Raw genomic sequence first — 18,859 nt, 5'->3', positions numbered from 1 at the left:
AGGAACAGATCACACCACCACAGCTGATTTAATGTACAATGCAGAACAAGAGGTTATTTTTAGAATCAGCTTACAAGGAGAAGTCACCCTGAGGTAGAGAATGTTACCTTGAGGTGGTGCTTTTGTCTGGGCAAGAAAGGAAAGTTTTGCTGTGAATGGAAACCTTGATGTAATTTGGTAATGTAAAGCATTTGGTGGTTTGCAGGCTTCTCATTCACTCAAGAGAAGCTGTCTCAAGCGAGGAATTTTATTAGAGTGCATGACTAATGCTTGTGTTTACTTTAGGGCAGCCTCTTGGAGATGGCTCTTAAAGTTAAAATTGAAACCTCTTCTATAAATGACATTAAGCTGCTGAGCTGTTTATCACAGTTCTGGGACATTCCAGGACCTCAAGTTTAGTTATAAACTACAGCTGAGGCTTTCAAAGGAGTGGGGCAGGTTTCACACACATCTTTTATGTTAATAAATTATGTTCATCATTTATTTCTGTTCTGAAACTAAATTGATTTACTACCTTCAGATACAAGAATACACGTGAAACTTCACAGCCTTGACAGAGAATGCCACATTCCAAAACAGAAGTTACACGCAGGAGTGCATGAAGATGCAAATGTGCTTGGATTGCACATCAGATGGGATAATCAAAGTCAGATTCAGTCCTAATTGTGCTGGAGTTACTGGAAATCTCACATCATTTACCAGCATGTCCTGTATTCATTCGCAATACACACATCAGTCTTCCTTTTGACCGCTTTGGCAGCGTGCAAAGCAGAGTTAATGCATAACAGCATCGTGAAAAGTTCAGTTTTAACAGCTACATTCTTAACAAGCAGAGGAAAGAAGATAATTCACCTTAAACATGTATGATTCTGAAAGCACACGCACGCTGTCACTGATGGGTGCCATTTCTATACATGCCAACAAATCTGTTTCATTTAACATTGGTAGTTTGGAGAAAATATTCATGTGACATGGTCTTTAACGGCTGCATGAACATGTTTGTTGTTTGTACTGGCAATGATGCCAACAATGCTGGGATTAGGCTGCCCTGACACGCGAAACAGCAAGATTAAAGCCAAACCACTATGACCTCTCATGTTGCAATGCCAAAAAATACACATTTGCCTACCATTCTGGGTGAGTTTGGTGGAGCAGATCAAAGTGGCAATCTGAAAGCTGTCTTTTGTGCTGTCTTTAGTGGGTGTGAAGTTAGTCAGGTGGTGCAGGTTTTTGCCCGAGGGGGCCTCCTTCTCCTCTGCCTCGGTTTTGGTACAAGGAAGAGTTAAATAGCATTTAGCATCTTCCATTTTCTTGTTATCACCCTGTTGGTTGAAAACAGCAAACACAAGGGTTAGCTCATACTGAGCACAACTCACCTGACCTTGGGGACAGCCAGAGAGGGTTTTAAACACCTTTCCATGTCTACAGCTGTTTACAAACACGGTCTGTTTGGGCCTCTAACTTTAGAGTTTAAGAGGGTTTTATTCCCTCCTCTCTTTATTTCATAGCTTCCTACTACAATACTTTTACTTCCCCCTCTTAACTGTGATTAAAGGCATCAGGTCTCTCTTCTCATCAGTTAAATAGAGGCTGCAAAAATCTACCTTATAAACAATCAAATTGTGTTTGCCATCTTGCAGTGTTGTTCCATCTGCATTCATCAGCTTCACAAAGCCCATGCCAAAGGCTCTCTCAGACTTATCCCGAGCTGTAAACAGAAAGAGAAATCATTAGGAATTTATGCCCATGCTATTCATAATGCAGCTCTCTTAACTACGCGTAGCTGCTTCTTCATTTAACAGCATCACGCGATAACGTGACAGAGCTAGCAAGCTTTGCGATCCATGGTAGAAAGAGGTCTCTCACTTTCCTTCACATCTCAAGGCACCTCTCTCATCATGAAGTAATTCCTCCTCAAGTCTAGTCCAAATCTGCCCCTCTCCAGTTTATAGCATTGACAATTGTCTTTTGAGGGGCTAATGTTGCTCCCTAATTCCTATTTTAGAACAAAACCAGCACTAAATCTTTTTTAAAGGCATAAAAAATGTGAATTATTTTTCTTCGTTTGCAAGAAAATCCACAACGCTGGAAATCAGTAGAAATGCAAGCGTTACACCTTGGGTGGACACTCAGAAGAGCGTAGGGAGAATACAGAACTCCTGCAGATCTTCTTTTCTGATACTTACATTCCTGTGACGACCGATGACGGAAAGTGAATCTTAAATGGCAACGACTGACTTCTTCTATTGCAATGCACACCTGCACACAACACAATGAAAAATGCAGCACCAGCATTCTCCATCTCCAGTCAATTTACAGGACATTCTGTAACCGATGCACCGACCGATTTTAAATTAGTTCCGTTTTCTACACAAAGGAAGCAAGACCATAAATTACACACTTCCTACCTTTACAGTCTCATACCAGCAAGGTTGTTTGACTTGGTAATAAACAACAGACTTGTATTCGGAGACACCTTCATAACCAGCACCAGGATGGATAGCTTTCTTTGGACAAAAAGACAAGAGGGGCGAGGGGGAAAGAAAAGGTAAGGTCTAGAATGAAAGCAAGAAGCATCGTGGGTCAGAAACTTTCAGAGCATACAGCTGTCAAGAGTTAATTAAAGTCTCTGATTCGTAGTCAACAGAACTCCATGTATGACACCTCTCTGATAGTTCTACGGATCTTTCAAGATTTGCTCACAGCTCTCATTAATTTAGAAACAAATAGTGAGTATTATAAGTGATCTTGGTGACCAAATTTGAATGTCTTCTGCTCACTATCACACGGTTCTTGCATAGAGCTGATCAATCATGTAGGAACGGTTGGACTCGGTGATCCGGTGGGTCTCTTCCAACCTGGTTATTCTGTGATTCTGTGAATCAGATCCTAGGGAGCAATCACCTAGCACACACAGCAGCCTTGGGACCTCCTGCAAAGGCCACCTTACCTCTTGGAGATTCCCATCTTCATCATGTACGGACATGGTGACTTCGACGTTCTTGGGAGTCTTCTTCTTCCCTTTGTCAAACTCCCCTTGTACTAGGGTGACGTAGATATCATTTCGAACATCACCTGAAATCCATAGCACGCAATGAGTTGTTTTCCTCACCCTGATAGTTCAACAGGTTAACATTTAACATCCTTAGATATCTCATTACCCTCATCATCTTCTTAGCCTAAGACCAGCTAATTAACTACACCCAATATCACACCATTTCATCTCAATCAATTTATACAAAGTCTTTTAAACTGCATCATTCCCCTTTTGATGAACCTCTGTCTTTATGTAACATTTTTTTTTAACATAAAAAGCTCTGTAGGACTAAATCCACTTTGAATGGATTAAATAGAGCAGAGTCAAGTCTACATAAAATCATAGAATCATAGAATCATCAGGTTGGAAAAGACCCATCGGATCATCGAGTCCAACCATTTCTATCAAAATATCCTACAAAAGTGTCTGACTAAACAGAAATTCACTTCCAAAAAGCATGCTGTCATTTTTCAGTGTAAGAAAGGAAGCTTATGCTTTCACTTTTTTGATACAAAATAACAAAACAGCTGGAAAAATTCAAGAAAAATGAAAAGGGGTTTTCAGATAGCTTTAAAAGAAACTTGTTTGTAGCAGAAATTCTAGAATTTCAACTGGCTGTTCCACTCCAGGGAAGTGCAGAGCTACACAGGACATACCAGGAAGGATTATCTCAGGGAATCCCATTTTGCGAGCCACAGCGGTCGATCTGTCTACAAGGTGGGAAAAATCCTTTTGAACCTGTGCTAGATCGCCAGGAAGCAGTTTCAGAGAGACCCAGAGACCTGAGAAAAGAAAGGAGACACTTATTTACCAAAGGAAAAAACATGAAAACGTGAAATTTAAGCCTACACTTAAAATAAAACTGTTTCTTCCCGGGATCACTACACAATAATTCCTTAAATACCCCAAGCTGGTTCTCACTTGCCCAGTTCTCCATCTCCCTAATGCCGAAAAGACCTTCTTGGGCAAGCAGATTCTCTGAAGTAAAACACAAACTTTGAGATGAATCTAACAGTGTTTTTGAGTTTTGAAAGGCAGATGCGCAAGCAAGAACAGAAGAATCCCGTAAGATGCACTTTAAACCCAAAGCCATTTAGAATATGCAATCATGTTCACTTGGAAGCATCCTATGTCCATATAAACAGTTCTATCTTAAAAATATTATGTTCCTAGCAAATAAGTCATCAGCTAAAGAATCTCTTTTCATGCAAGTATGAACAGCGTGCTGGGCTGACAACCACACAGTTGGCTCAGAGAAGGTAGCAAACTCCAGCAAGCCTTGATCTCTGGACTTTCACAAGCCATTTATTTTCCTTTTAAGCACGGGGAACCCTTCCCCGTGCCAGGTTTTCACATCAGCTCCTCGCCCAAGCGCTGTACCTTGCCCTTTATGATTCACTTCCTTTGCAGCGATGACTTTGTTGAAGACAGAAGTGAGGGGCTCATTTTCTCCGATCACATGGGAAGTTATCAGTGGGGACATGATTAGCTGTCGCTGTCTGATGTAGGTTTCCATGGCAATCCTGAGAACAACAACAGGGAAGCAGAAAAACATGAGACGTGCTCTGCAAGAAGATTGCTGACTGGTTTCCAAAGTAATATATATTTTTTAAAGGATTCCATGAGAAATTTTTTTCCTTCTTCACCTGAACAAACTCAATGGGAATAAATTTCAACTCTCAAACTGGGAAATATATCCCAACGCTAGCTCAGGCTTAGGGTAAGTGACATAAAGACTCCAGGACTACAACTGTATCAAACTGAAATAGCAGCTTTCAGGACAACCACAAGCACAGCCAGCTCTGCTTTGTCTGCCATCACCTTGCAGACCTGTGAGAACAAGCTGAGCTCTGGGCTTTCCCGCATGTAGAGCCTTGAACTCCCATCCGATGAGCTGAACCCTGCCTCCAGGTGTGCCTGCAAGCTGTCCCTAAGAGACTATGTAGATTAACAAGCGATAAGTTAACCTATCTAACAACTGCTGTGAGATCACAGAAGCGATGAACCCATCCCAAGCCACAAACACAGCTATTGAGCTTTGGATCTTGAACCCAACTTCACTCCTGTACCCACACCATCAATAATGAGCCAAAGCATACCGAAAACATGTCCACGGGCTCGCAGGGAGGGGGTTGAGTCCCCTTCCCTGGAGGGGTTTAAGGGACGGGTGGACGAGGTGCTGAGGGACATGGTTTAGTGTGTGATAGGAATGGTTGGACTCGATGATCCAATGGGTCTTTTCCAACCTGGTGATTCTATGACCCCCACCCTTGTAGAGGCATCTGGATTTGGATCTCAACTTGGCCTCTTTGGAACAGAGGAATAATGGAAAACAAACAACAAAAAAAAGAAAAAGTAGCAGACTGAAGTTAATCTTGCAAAGGAAAAGCCATCCTTCTTCGCAGCCCTTCAGGCCCTGAAAGGGTAGGGGTTAAAAAAACCCCACAGCCCAACACAATCTCTCTGAAAACACCTTATAATAACAGATGGCTCCACCAAAGGGATCGCTGTATTGAAGACTGTAACAACATGGGTCACTCCATCCAAACAAGCTGCATTTTAGTTACTGTTATGTGCCAGAAAAGCAAGCAACCAGTGAGCAGAATAACAATACAGAAACGCAGAACACATTCAGGCTTGAATTTCTTTCCCATAAAGAGGGAGAAATCCCCTTTCCTGTTGTCCACAGACTCACCCTTACAGGGTTATCTGTAAAGTTAAGAGGCAGACAATCCAAAGGGTATTAATAGTGACAAGGTGGAGTTGTCTTCTCTGTGCTAAAGTGTTCCTGAAAATCTTGCCTTTCAACCCCCTTTTGAAGGTCACATCCCCCAGATCCTACAACATTGCACTGTGCTCCTTCTTCTTACCTCAGCTGACACCAGTACCTTGCAATTTCAGCTGCGTTGCCAGAACTCCCTAAGCAATTTAGCCTCTCGTACCGATACGTGAAGCACAGGGAACAAAGGCTTCAGAGAACTGACAAAAATCTCTTCCTTCAAAGAGCTGACTGCTGCCACAAGCTAATCTATTTGTAGAGACCTTGGGACACTGCCAGGCTCCCAAACAAATTTGTCCTCCAAAGGACAACTGCTTTAAATACGCCAGATATGTGATGAAGTTGGAAGTCCAGTACTTACTGCTGAAATGGAATAAAATGTTGCTTCTCCTCATCGTCCACCTTTCCATGTATGATATCAGTTATGTCCATCACTGCAATGACACAAATCACATAGTTTTGCAAGTGGTTAAAGAAGACAGAGCTTTTCATTTTCAGAACGGGTAAAATAATTGCTTATTTTGGGTCAATACGCTCATGACAGAAATAGAGAGCATCACTCTCACCTTAACTTTTTAAAAAGTACTTTTTTGGTCAGCCCACAGTGGTGTATCTAAGAATGGTTTGGGTTGGAAGGGACCTCAAAGTCCACCCAGTTCCATGCCCCCTCCCAGCAGGTCAGATTGATCCAAGCCCCATCCAACTTGGCCTTGAACCCCTCCAGGGATGGGGCAGCCACCACTGCTCTGGGCAAGCTGGGCCAGGGCCTCCCCACCCTCTCAGGAAAACATTTCTCACTAAGATCTCCTCTCAATCTCCTCTCTCTCAGCTCAAACCCATTCCTCCTCATCCTGTCTCTGCACTCCCTGACCGAGAGCCCCTCTCCAGCTTTCCTGGAGGCCTCCTTGAAGTACTGGGAGCTGCTTTAAGGTCTCCCCAGAGCCTCTGATAAAAACCAGGTGGGACCCAGCATCTTGGAGGGGTCAGCTCAGTATCAGCATCTCCACACTGAAGCCAGAGATGCTGACACTGAGAGGCCAAATTTCCCTATTCTCAGGCCATGGTCCCATCCACAGGGCCGTGCTCTGTTCTCCATCAACTGAATTTGTCGTACCTGCCACACCAAAGGGCCTCCGGAGTCCACAGGTATGTTTCTTCCCATCTTTCAGCTCCATATGCCCGACCCTCACGATCTGACACACCAAGCTGATCTTTGGTCTGATCAAGTCAGAACTGCTTAAATCCTGGAAACCAATTCAAATCAAATTATATCAACCTGCTTTACGAATGGAAGTGGACATGACAGAGAGTAAGGCTTTTCTGGTAGATTGTGCACCCATATAAAAGGAAAGTTTTATTTTTTTTTAATTAAAAGCTCTTCCCTTTATTTCCTAAGGAAAAAAAAAACAAAAAAAAGAACATAAAAACACAAGCAATTTCCACACAGTGATTTCTAAACATCCCGCTGCTCTTGAATAACAGCACTGAGAGGAGAATAAATTATATTAATCACTAAAGTACCAGTTCCTGGTGATGGGGCAGTCATTTTGTGCCACCTTTGTTACTTGTCAGTTAACATCTTGTTGCAAATAACGATCTCCAACACAGCAAAGGAGCAGCAAAGCAAACCAAACAGTTTAAAGGGTCCTTGAAAACAGCTCAAAAACCCACACCTGGCTCCTCCCTGCTGCATGGGGGAAGGAGAGGGGAGAGGGAAGAACCCAGAACTCATATGTCTTCACCATAGGGAAGAGTTTCCAGGGCATAAATACATTAACTTACAGTAAAGACTGCATGAAGGTTATTTAGCTTCTCAATTTCTTTAGGCATCCCATTACTGCCCCAACGAACCAGGTAATTTTCGCTGCAAATAAAGGAAGAAAAAAACGTAAATAAACCAAGATCTGACATTCCTGTCACCTGGCAAAAGCTCAAAAACATTTTGATGTTTTATTTGAAAAATTATGCCAAAATCCTCTATCCCAAAGCGATTCTGAAGCGACTCCTTTCAGTGTAGTCAGAACTTGGTTGGACTTCATGATCTTAAGAGGTTTTTTTCAACCTTAATGATTCTATGACGGAACTGCTTATGCATCTACCAAAAAAACTTGCCTACCTGATGAATTTGGAGAGATCAGGATCATAGAGGCTCATTAACAGCTCTGCATCCTCTCCAATATTGCAGACAAAATTTTTGAAGTTCACGTACAGGCTGTAGGTATGTGTTGTGTTGAATATTGGCTGCCCTCGGAGGTCCAAATTCTGCTGCAGGGACTGCACAGGAGAAGAGCACTCGCATCAAAACCAAACACATGAGGATGTTACATAACATGGGTCTAAACTGGAGAGGGGTAGATTTAGGCTAGACAGAAGGAAGAATTTCTTCACCATGAGGGTGGGGAGACCCTGGAACAGATTGCCCAGAGCAGGGGTGGCTGCCCCATCCCTGCAGGGGTTCAAGGCCAGGTTGGATGGGGCTTGGAGCAACCTGATCCAGTGGGAGGTGTCCCTGCCCATGGCAGCGGGGCTGGAACTGGATGATCTTTAAGGTCTCTTCCAACCCAAACTATTCTATGATTCTGTGACTGAAATGACATTCTATGATTCTATGGCTTAGTTCTGCTCTCAAAATAGCACAATATCCACAAGAGTAATATAAGAAATCAGCGGGTAGTAGTTATTTGAAGAGGACAAAGCCAGCAACAAGAGACATACCTTCTCTTCCTGGATCCTTTCGTCAATCCTTTTGGATGCCGTTTCATGGGCCTTGAAGAGAGAGATTGTGCTGGTCTCATCTGGGTCCAAGATGTTCCCATTGTCATCCCGTACCACCAGATCCAAACCTAGGATCCTGAACAGCGTGCCAGTTAGAAGACAAAAGAAATGAGACAGCCTGTTTGTTTTACATGAAACAAAGGTGACTGGAAGAGCACGAACCACAGATCAAACTGCAGAATGCATGCCAGCTCAATTCTTTGTAATAATCACATCGCTGGTTTTCCTGTCTCAAAATACTTAACCCCCATTTTCCCATTAAAAGGAAAATTAATTAGTCAGGTAACTTAATTCTAAGATGACACTTCCTTTGTTCTTGCTTATAGGTTTTTTGTTAAAAAAAATGGTATATACACCTATCAAGCTTACGGATTATGGCTGATTACTATTCTTTGCCATAAGCTTTCTTCTTAATTGTCTTATTTGACCTGAATCAAGATTGACAGGTGGATAAATGAGTTCTGGAGACAATCCCCATTCTGTACAAATCAATAAAAGATGAGTTTTTTGGTGGCCTACGGAAACCTATTATTCAGTTGCTGATAAAGCAGTTCACTTCACCACCAGCATCCAAACCCTGGCTCCAGCCAGCCAGGCACAAATTGTGCTCCATGGGAAATGCCTCCACGCTGCAGTATTTATACCAAATTAAGACAGGTAGGATTTCCTGCCAAGTCAAAAAGACCACTGGCATATGAAGAACCAACTGCTACATGCCCACCTGCTGGGCATCACATTGTGATGGGGCTGAAAGTCGTCATTATCCCCTTTTAAAAAAAAAATTTAAGCCTAATTCAGCATTCCTCTAGAGCGGTCATTAAGAGTGGTTTGTATTAATAGCCATTACTGGGATTTGGGATTCTCCCGTGGCCTCAAGACGCAGCCTGGAGTTTACCTGTTGCCATAGTCTATCTTAGCAGTAACTTTCTTCTTCAGCTCGGCCAGCTCATCCTTGGGAAGGGTCCCAGACAGTATCTGTGATCGCCATTCTATTAGGCTGTAAGTCATCTGCTGGACATGGCGAAACTGTGTTGTCTTGTTATCCTGCAGGAAGAGAGGGACAATTTGAAGCCAGTGATAGCATGAAAACGATAAGCTCCTGCAACAAACTCACTTGACTAGCATACAAGTTGCACTGAACCAAAGATATCTGACCTCTATTCCTCTCTTATGAGACCTCATCTGGAGGGTTGTGTTCAGTTCTGGAATCCTCAACATAAGAAGGAGATGGAGCTGTTGGAACGGGTCCAGAGGAGGCTACAAAGATGATCTGAGGGCTGGAGCACCTTCCATATGAGGACAGGCTGAGAGTTGTTCAGCCTGGAGAAGAGAAGGCTCCAAGGAGATCTTAAAGTGACCATCCAGTACCTGAAGGGGCTACAAGAAAGCTGGGGAAGGATTGTTCATAATGGCTACTGGCGATGAGATGAGGGGGAGTGGGTATAAGCTGGAGAGGGGCAGATTTAGGCTTGATATAAGGAAGAATTTCTTCACCATGAGGGTGGGGAGGTCCTGGAACAGGTTGTCCAGGGAAGCTGTGGCTGCCCCATCCCGGGAGGGGTTCAAGGCCAGGTTGGATGGGGCTTGGGGCCCCTGATCCCATGGGAGGTGTCCCTGCCCATGGCAGGTGGTGGAAATGGGTGATCTTTAAGGTCCCTTCCAACCCAAACTATTCTATGATTCTATGTTTCTATGAAAATACTCAGAATTCACACCTCAAGAACACAAACCTAAAGGGAGATAGAAAGAGGCAGCTTCCTTTTGATTTGGGTGAATGTGAAGGAGCTGGTGGAAGGGAGAGGAGTCTTCTAGATCTTATAGAGAAGAGATTACAGATATTAGAGTGTGTTCTTAACTCTCATTAAAATAATGGCAAAGAGAAGGCAACTTGTGTCAGCTTTCAGAGACGTACAGAGCAGATCTCAACTAGCTAAAGCTGAGTTATCTCTCCAGCTGTTTACATTAGCAAACTCCTATTAACTAAACAAAGTTAAAAACTTAAGTTAAACCCACCCATTTTTATATTTATTTTGCAGTGGAATTACATCCACTGGTGCAACACTTGCTGAAAAACACAGAAATTAAAGGAGTGAAATGAAGTGCTGCCACCCACCCCCCCCCCCCAAAAAAAAAAAAATCAACCACTGTATTTTCTTTTTCTCCCCAAATACCTCCTTCCTCTTTTTTTCTTTTTATACATACTGCAGGGGAAAATAAAATAAACTCAGATCCATTTCAAGCCACAACATTTTCCACGACTATTTTAAGACACATATTGGTTAAGCATAGGGACATGAAAAATTTCTGCAGTCAAGAAATATAGATTCTGAGGCTAGGATCCTAAAGCTAGTCAGAAAAAAAACCAGCCAGGAACAAAACTCTCTTTTCATACAGAAATAACGTCACATACAGCTTCTCATTAGATTAAGAGGGTGGAACAAATCCTTGTGGTTTTGGGGCACACAAACAGAACGTACTTGTGGCCTGGTGAAATTTTCAATAGGAAAGATTGTGCTAGTTAAATTGAATGGTTAGAGCTAATTTAAAGCCATTCTCTCCTCTTAATTAAAGTCTCGGAGCGCATACTATGCAGGCTGAACTCAGCAATAAGCAAAGAAAACCCAAGCTTGACTCTCTTTAACGTGCCTTAATACTCAACTTCAAAAGAAGGCAATTCATTGTGAACTCCAGTTGTGCTTCTTCCACCACCACCACCTCTAAGAATTGAACAGATGATGTGACCCTGACAAGTCTACTCTTTGCCCACCACACACTGTCTCAATTCCCTTCCCTTTGTCTCTCTTGCCTCTGCAGTGAGGGTCAACCATTGATGGTTGAACTGGATGATCTTAGAGGTCTTCTCCAACCTTACCGATTCTGTGATTCTACCAAGTATTTACAATACTTCTAGGAAAACAGGGCTCACACTTGTTAAAGCTTCTCTTCAAACACTACCATGGTTTCTTGCACAACCTTCTTGCACCACTGAGATGTCTTGCTCTCATACAACAGAGATGAGAGACAGACAAGGCAGGAACCCTTATTTTCATAGTGGACTGACTCACACTCAGCCCCAACCAGCTGACAGGGTGCTGAGCGTGACCTGTGCCAGGCGATGCTTCATCAGTGCTGTGTCATCACACAATTATTCAAGCGCTGCGAACACCGCAGCATGGACTAAACCGCAGCTTAGTCTGTGATCACACACCCTGTTCAGCGCAGAGCAGAACGTTTTTGGCCTCTCAAGACCAATTTTACAATAATGAATTTTACAATTCTGCTTCATGTTCTATTCAAAGTCTTCAAGTGCCCTGCAAAAAGCCTATTTCTTCTCATCTGAGGCCATTTAATAAGGCACCAACCACTGGAGAAAACCTACCACATACAGCTTGTGCCAGATCACTGCCCACTCCCTCAGTGTAGAAGTGAGTTCTTGTCCAAGGGGTAATTCACTTGGAATCACGGTTTCGTGTTGTCTAGAAAAAAGCCGGAGAAAACAGAAAAAAAAGGTGTTCCACTCATGATTAAAACTTAGTTCAAAAGCATCTCTTTTTGATAAGTGGATAACCAGAAAGTTCAGAGGGTTGGACATTCACACAATTCACTCACGATGCCAAGATTCTGCAGTTACTCAGATGGCTCCCCAGCACACACGTGCACATTAATAATCCATTTCTAATGCAACCATGTTTCAGGTTTCTTTCAGTCTTGTTATTTCCAACTGATCTAGTCCAGAAACACAATGCTGAACAGACAGAAATTAAGTTTGGAAGAATCCCCGCTCGCAACGGGAACTTGGCTACAACTATTAAAAACCAGAGAGAGAATCAAACCCCAGCACTTTCTAAAGACTCTTCCTTTGCAACTGCTGTTTTCCTCTCATTATAATGATTACGAAATCAGCTCTAACAATCAAATGAGGAGTCATTTCCTTAAATGTTTTCCAAGATAGGAAGGAATCCACACTCCTGCTGGCTACTTGGCTGCGAGCAGGAGTGTGTTATGACTTGCAGAAGTCCCCAGAGGAGCTGCGTGTAACTTGATTGACCTGCCTCGCTAACTCCTCTAGCAGAGCTTGCTTCTTACTGCAAACAGCATCCTCCTGCACCAATACCTACAACTGTTTGGTACCTACAATACTCTAGAAAACAAAGTTATGCAGCTCCAGAAGCCTAGCACAGGCTGTACGTCCCGCTGCACACACACGTCAATGGCATTTACTACAACCACCACCACTGCTTCCATTTCTTTTCTCTTTTACTTTATCTATCTTGCTACCAAAGGTACATCTCAAGAAGCTCCGACTCACCCCCGATCCTTCACGATTGCATCTTTTAAATGGATATATGTTTCTGGGAAAATGCCCTAAAAATAAGCACAGAAATAAAACAAATAAATCACACCACAGGATACGGCAGGACAAAAATGCTTTTAACACGAAGCAGGGGAAGGGGGGAAGAGCACGACCAGCAGAGCAGTAATTGTGACAAATGTTTGCTATTAACCTATAACAGAAACGTGTCCATCAGTCCTGGGATCACAGGAAGAAAAGACAGCAAGGAGCATCAGGCTGCACGCTTGAGCACTGTATTTGATATTAACCCCGCAGAGAAGTTAATCCCTCGTTTCACTGTAATGACACTCATCCTCCAATATGAAATGCTGTAACTCTTGCAAACTATCAGTCATTCTCATTCGACCTTGCTACAAAATACTCCTGGGAGCCATTTGTGGTTCTTCAGAAAAGCTCCCAACACAGGGCAGGATTTGTAGGAATTCTCTGGCCCCAAGTTTCCATTATTTAAGAGAAACCTTCTAGGAGTGCTGCAATCCTTCCCTGTTTTCTTTTCATTCCCCTGTATGCCTGAAAAACGGAGACTGTGAAGGATGTTGCCACATGAGAGGCGCCAGGATTCCTATGGGAAACCAGAGTTCCATGTCGTTTTCAAACTGGTTTCACAAACCTCAAGAAGCTTGGCTGAAATCCATGCATGCTTAATTTCTGAAATACTTTCCAAGTCAAATCAAAACTCCGCTCTTACCATTACTCAGAGCTAATGCTGGATGTCTACCGGTCCAAGACTATAATAATCATAAAACGGTTTGGGTTGGAAGGGACCTTAAAGATCATCCAATTGCACCTCCTGCCATGGGAAGGTACGCTCCCACTGGATCAGGGGCTCCAAGCCCCATCCAACCTGGCCTTGAACCCCTCCAGGGATGGGGCAGCTCTGACTTCTCTGGGCAACCTTGATCCAGTGCTTCACCACTCGTGCATGCAGAAAGTTAGCGTGTGCCAATACGCAACACTTAGTCTCGCTAGCTCAACCTACAGCACGCATGGAGGAGCACTCAGTTAACTGTTCCAATCTATTTAGCTCAAGGGCATTTATTTCTATCATCAAGTAAAAGGACATAGAGACCAGGAGACAATATTAAGACAAGAAATGCAGCAGAAGCATCGCTGATTACAGCTCCGGATGGGGTCTGGCAAGGTGTGAAAGAGAAATCAGAGTTGCTGAAAAGTGAGGTCATACCTTCTTAGATTTATTTCGGAGTGTGTATCCTCGGTACCAGCCTGAAAGGGAAACAAAAGTAGCATTTGAATACACATTGTCATTCTCACGTTTCTACAACATGAATCGCAGAATCATAAAGTGGTTTGGGTTGGAAAGGACCTTAAGGGTCATGCCCTTCCTTGCCACGGGCAAGGACTCCATCCACTGGATCAGGGGCTCCAAGCCCCATCCAACCTGGCCTTGAATACCTCCAGGGATGGGGCAGCCACCACTGCTCTGGGCAACCTGGGCCAGGCCCGATGTTCAGGTCTATCCAGACATCACTGACCCAAGGTTATTACATTCAGCTCTGGCAGAGGGAGCAGCATCAAGAACATGAAGGGATTTAAAGGAATAACCAGGCAAAGAAGAGAAAAGCGGAAGGTGGTAGTTCTTTTCCTCCTTCTTCTTCTCCTCACTCCAAATATTTATATACTTAGCAAAGAAGATTCCATGAAGAACTATGGATCTGAGAGCCCTCCGACTATAATTTAGAGTTTAGGGTGGTTTTTCTGTTTTGTTGGGCATTTTTCTATGTGCGAAGTAGTTTTTGGTGGTCTTTTCTTTTCTTTAAGCACAGTTTTGGCCCACTTCTCCAGCAATGAGAAGTTGAATCAGCTCGACCACATAATCCCCAATATTCCAGTAGTAAGGTAGGAGGAAATTCCATTCCTGCCACAAGATGAAGAAAAGATTACACATCGATCATGGATCAATGGATAAGGTACTGGATTAGGGATGAGAAGATTTAGGTTCTATTTTTACCCAAGTTGTAATTAATTGAACGGTTAAGTACAAGTTATTTAGGGTGGGATGCAAAGTTCATGGAATTTAATAAGAATATTTCCCTGGTGATTTCAATTCTCTCAGCCCTTTTATACCTCAAGCTTCCACACGTTTGAAAAGGCCTCTCAGCACTGACCTATCCCTGTGAACTATTTTGCAATCATTGCATAAAACCCTGCTGTATATTATGATGCAAAACTATTTCAGCAAGCGCCTCGTACATTTTTTTTCAGAATCCTGCTCCAATTTTCAGTACTTCTTATCCATTTTAAAAGGAACAAAAGTGGCCAATGATTACTTCATTTCTCCTTTAAAAGAAAAACCACATCTGCCTAAAGCTCCAGAGGAGAGAGACACAATTTTAGTGTTACTCTTGAGTGTTTTTTCCAAGTAGAGATGTGCTAAATGGCTTTTCAGTTGAAGATGACACGGCAAATTTCAGCTACGACACTCTTCAAACTGAATGATTAAGAATTTGAGGGTTGCAGATGGAGCCTGGCGAAGAAATAAAGTATTTTGGTTTGTTGTTTTTTTTTTCTTTTAACGGAACACAGGTCCTCAATTATATCTTTTATTAAATGGATCTTGAATGCTATGTAAAAGAGAAGAAAATCTGAGTAAAATTATGCAAATTACAATAGTTTAGACAACTGAAAGTCACACACAGTGATGCACTCCCAGGTCATGTGCTTAACCACAAGGTCTTTGTTCCTCTTCCACTGCCTCTCAATACCACAACAGACACCCTTTTGCTGTACTGAAATTAAAAGGGATTGCTTCATTTAGCTACGGTGGTTAGAGGAATGCTAAAAGACTGAAACTAGGAACAAATTCCATGCAAATTATTTGCATCAGCAGGAGAAAGTGGTCAGCATTGCAGCATGTGGGCACACATTCCTTCTATCAGCAATTTGGCTATTTCCCACAGCTTCCATGGAATAACAACATATACTACAGAGCAGGAAGGATTCCCCTAAACAGAAATGTATCTTCCCAGCTCACTACTCAAGGTCAGATTCCCAGAGAGTAAATCCTGCACTCAAGCAGCCTTCGAAGCATTGGATGCAGCAAGCTTCCTTCTTGGATTTTGCAGCATATGCCCAGTCTTGAAAATATTTGGCAAACAATGAGATAAGGAGTGTGTTATGGACTAGAAAAAGTGTTTTAGTACAAAGCCCTCATGCCCATCTGCAATCAGAGAAAGGAGGAATAAAAACCTACCCTGCTTTGCACATCACAAGAGTGCATCACAACCGAAACACCTAAGCTAACAGAAGTGTGATTTGCAGAGAGTATGCGTGTGTTAGCTGTAGAGGGAAGGCAAGTCTAAGTAAACTGGTATCCTCCAGATCTTCATGTGCATATAAACACACCGTGCTGTTTCAAGGCATGCTTGAAGCCCAATTGAAAATCATAGAACGTTTTGGGTTGGAAGGAACATTAAAGCCCACCCAGTTCTCTTCCTGCCATGGGCAGGGACACCTCCCACTGGATCAGGGGCTCCAAGCCCCATCCAACCTGGCCTTGAACACCTCCAGGGATGGGGCAGCCACCACTGCTCTGGGCAACCTGGGCCAGGGCCTCCCCACCCTCACAGCAAAACATTTCTTCCTGAGATCTCATCTCCATCTCCATTCTTTCAGCTTAAAACCATTTCCCCTTGTCCCATCTCTGCAATCCCTGGTGAGGAGCTTTTCTGTAGGCCCTCTTGAAGTACTGGAAGGCTGCTATGAGGTCTACCTAGAACAATGCTGTGGACTTTGTCCAAGCTGAAGTGACTGTTTATGGGGACGATCGCCCATCCTTTGATGAATCCTCCACACAGAGAAGCTGCAGCCCAGCAAGATGAACAGAAAACCTACCGTATTGTCACTCCCTTTTCTCTGTGCACTCACAATCCAAGCCTAAGTGCGCAGTTGTAACTGGGACTTCAAAAACACGAGGCAAAGTATCTGTTTGGAGCATGGGAAAAAGAAATCTTTACAAACAAAAGCGCGTCGGAGCCTCATCCTGAATTTGGCCAACTCAGCAAGGATTTAGAGCCCTGTTGCTAAGGCTGGAACCCTGGATAGCATCTACAAGCGTAAATGAGTGTGGATTTTGCAATTTAAAGGTGTTTCTCTCCCTGTGAGGCCACTAGGCAATCCAACAGCAGCACCTGACTGCAGGCGCTCCACCTTCGGAGGCTGCAAGACCCTACGGTCTGTGGCAAAGCCACACAACATTAGAAGATTGCGTAGCACAGAGGTCTGCATCAAACTGCATCCATGCCTTCTGGCTGGTACTTTAATTCTTTATTGCTCTTTGTGTCTCACACACCTCCCTCAGCGGTATCAATGTTGTGTCTCAAAGCTATTCAGTGAGTTGAGAGTGAGATAACATTCCCTCTTAACACCAAAACCCAGCACAAACTTCAGCCTTGCTGTCAAGGAACAAACTGGATGCTTCAGTTCTTACAGACAGAACGGAGCAGAAACTCGGATGCAGAGTAGGAAGAGCTTTACAGTGGAGGCTGTTGGATGCAGAGCCTCTGCTGAACACGGCTGGGGAATGAATACCTGCCGACTCCAAACAGGAGGTAAAAGGAGGCACCTTCTAGATTACTGACAGAGCAGGAAGCAAACTGTGGTGCAACAGCCTTGAGAACCTTCTGGTAATGCACAAAAGACTCTCCTGTGTTTCCTGAAGTAGGGAACAGTAGCAATGAGCAAGATGTTCCAAATGGCTATAGCCATTATGTGAAAGCCTCTGGACAATCCTGAAAAACTTCCACTTAATTCCCTAAAGAATGTTACTGATACCCTAAGGAACCCCCCCAGTCAGGAGCTGCAGGTATAACTTACACCGATGAAGAAAGGACTTCACAAGGCATCTCTGAGCCTTCTTGCAAAGCCAACGCCCTGGTTAAATGGAACCTTTTTCTACATTGAGACTTGCGTATCCAGATAAAAACAGCGATTAGTGGAACAAACACCCCCCCTTCTATCAGACTGGAGCTGTATTTGTCAGGATGCATCATTAGCATGAGAAGGAACAGAAAAAGCTTCTTGTGCGAACACCAATTTTCAAAAACACAACCCACAGATGTCTGGAAACTAAGCTGAAAGCTGGTGTCCCAAAAGAAAGAAAAATAGATACAATAAGACATGAGAAATTCCTACCAAACAAAGGGAATGCCAAAATTTGGAGTTTTTAAGATGAATTTATGGGAAATAAGATCAGATCCACAGCAGAGTTACCATCTCAGAGACAATCTGCAGCTTTTCCTTCAGGTTCACAAATGTCTGGCCTGGATGTTTGGCTCATCTTGCCAGAAAAATTAGTTACTTGTACTGCACTAATTCCAAGGTGCCTCAGTCACAAACTAGGATGCCACACTGATGGCTCGGCGTATGAAAACATTGCTTTCCCAAACAATTTACAACCAATCCTCTCAGGGTGAAGTTCCAAACTGGAACATTTCAGGTCAAAAAGGGTGTAATTTGGGTATTCATCTCCTATTCTTGACTGTCTCTCTGTTAACCAGCTGATTACTGACCAAGAAGTAGGACTAAACAACGATGCTGCTTTAAAAGAAGAGAAAGAAGTATCCCGATATTTGGGGATGCAGAAGACGTATCATCTTCATATGTTCATAAATTAGCACTATTCCATCTGGATTTTTACCCATTTCTCCCTCTGTCTCTCCCCCCTTTCCCCCTCCCCACTCATCACAATCACACACTTTGGTGTAAAAACACACATCAGCAACATAATCTGCTTTGGCGTGTAGGAACTGGCTGTTTCCAGTGTCAAGGTCAAAGAGAAGGGGAAAAAGAACAATTGGCTGTGAACAAATTGCTAAACAAGCAGCTCACTGTTCCCAGCAGAGATACTGAGGAGGTTTTGTACACCGAGTCTTCTTCAAGCTGATGCTGCTCGTGA

At 43.3% G+C, this 18,859-nt stretch overlaps 1 protein-coding gene across 1 annotated transcript in view; it reads right to left on the bottom strand.

Annotated features, from left to right (window-relative positions):
- Window positions 1–18,859, bottom strand: part of DOCK5 (dedicator of cytokinesis 5) — a 77,541-nt gene that overhangs the window by 39,160 nt on the left and 19,522 nt on the right. The window contains exons 3-18 of the mRNA XM_069877556.1: window positions 14,129–14,169; window positions 12,901–12,956; window positions 11,971–12,067; window positions 9,487–9,635; window positions 8,532–8,667; window positions 7,933–8,090; window positions 7,599–7,680; window positions 6,931–7,060; window positions 6,178–6,250; window positions 4,418–4,560; window positions 3,694–3,819; window positions 2,951–3,075; window positions 2,409–2,507; window positions 2,187–2,259; window positions 1,605–1,708; window positions 1,130–1,322 (exon numbers count right to left, since the gene is read on the bottom strand). Of these exons, the coding sequence (XP_069733657.1) occupies window positions 1,130–1,322; window positions 1,605–1,708; window positions 2,187–2,259; window positions 2,409–2,507; window positions 2,951–3,075; window positions 3,694–3,819; window positions 4,418–4,560; window positions 6,178–6,250; window positions 6,931–7,060; window positions 7,599–7,680; window positions 7,933–8,090; window positions 8,532–8,667; window positions 9,487–9,635; window positions 11,971–12,067; window positions 12,901–12,956; window positions 14,129–14,169 (1,785 nt within the window). The remainder of the gene's footprint in view (window positions 1–1,129; window positions 1,323–1,604; window positions 1,709–2,186; window positions 2,260–2,408; window positions 2,508–2,950; window positions 3,076–3,693; window positions 3,820–4,417; window positions 4,561–6,177; window positions 6,251–6,930; window positions 7,061–7,598; window positions 7,681–7,932; window positions 8,091–8,531; window positions 8,668–9,486; window positions 9,636–11,970; window positions 12,068–12,900; window positions 12,957–14,128; window positions 14,170–18,859) is intronic.

This window comes from Phaenicophaeus curvirostris, chromosome 27 (assembly GCF_032191515.1).
Source record: "Phaenicophaeus curvirostris isolate KB17595 chromosome 27, BPBGC_Pcur_1.0, whole genome shotgun sequence".
Classification (NCBI taxonomy): domain Eukaryota; kingdom Metazoa; phylum Chordata; class Aves; order Cuculiformes; family Cuculidae; genus Phaenicophaeus; species Phaenicophaeus curvirostris.
This window is presented reverse-complemented; position numbering and strand designations above follow the sequence as displayed.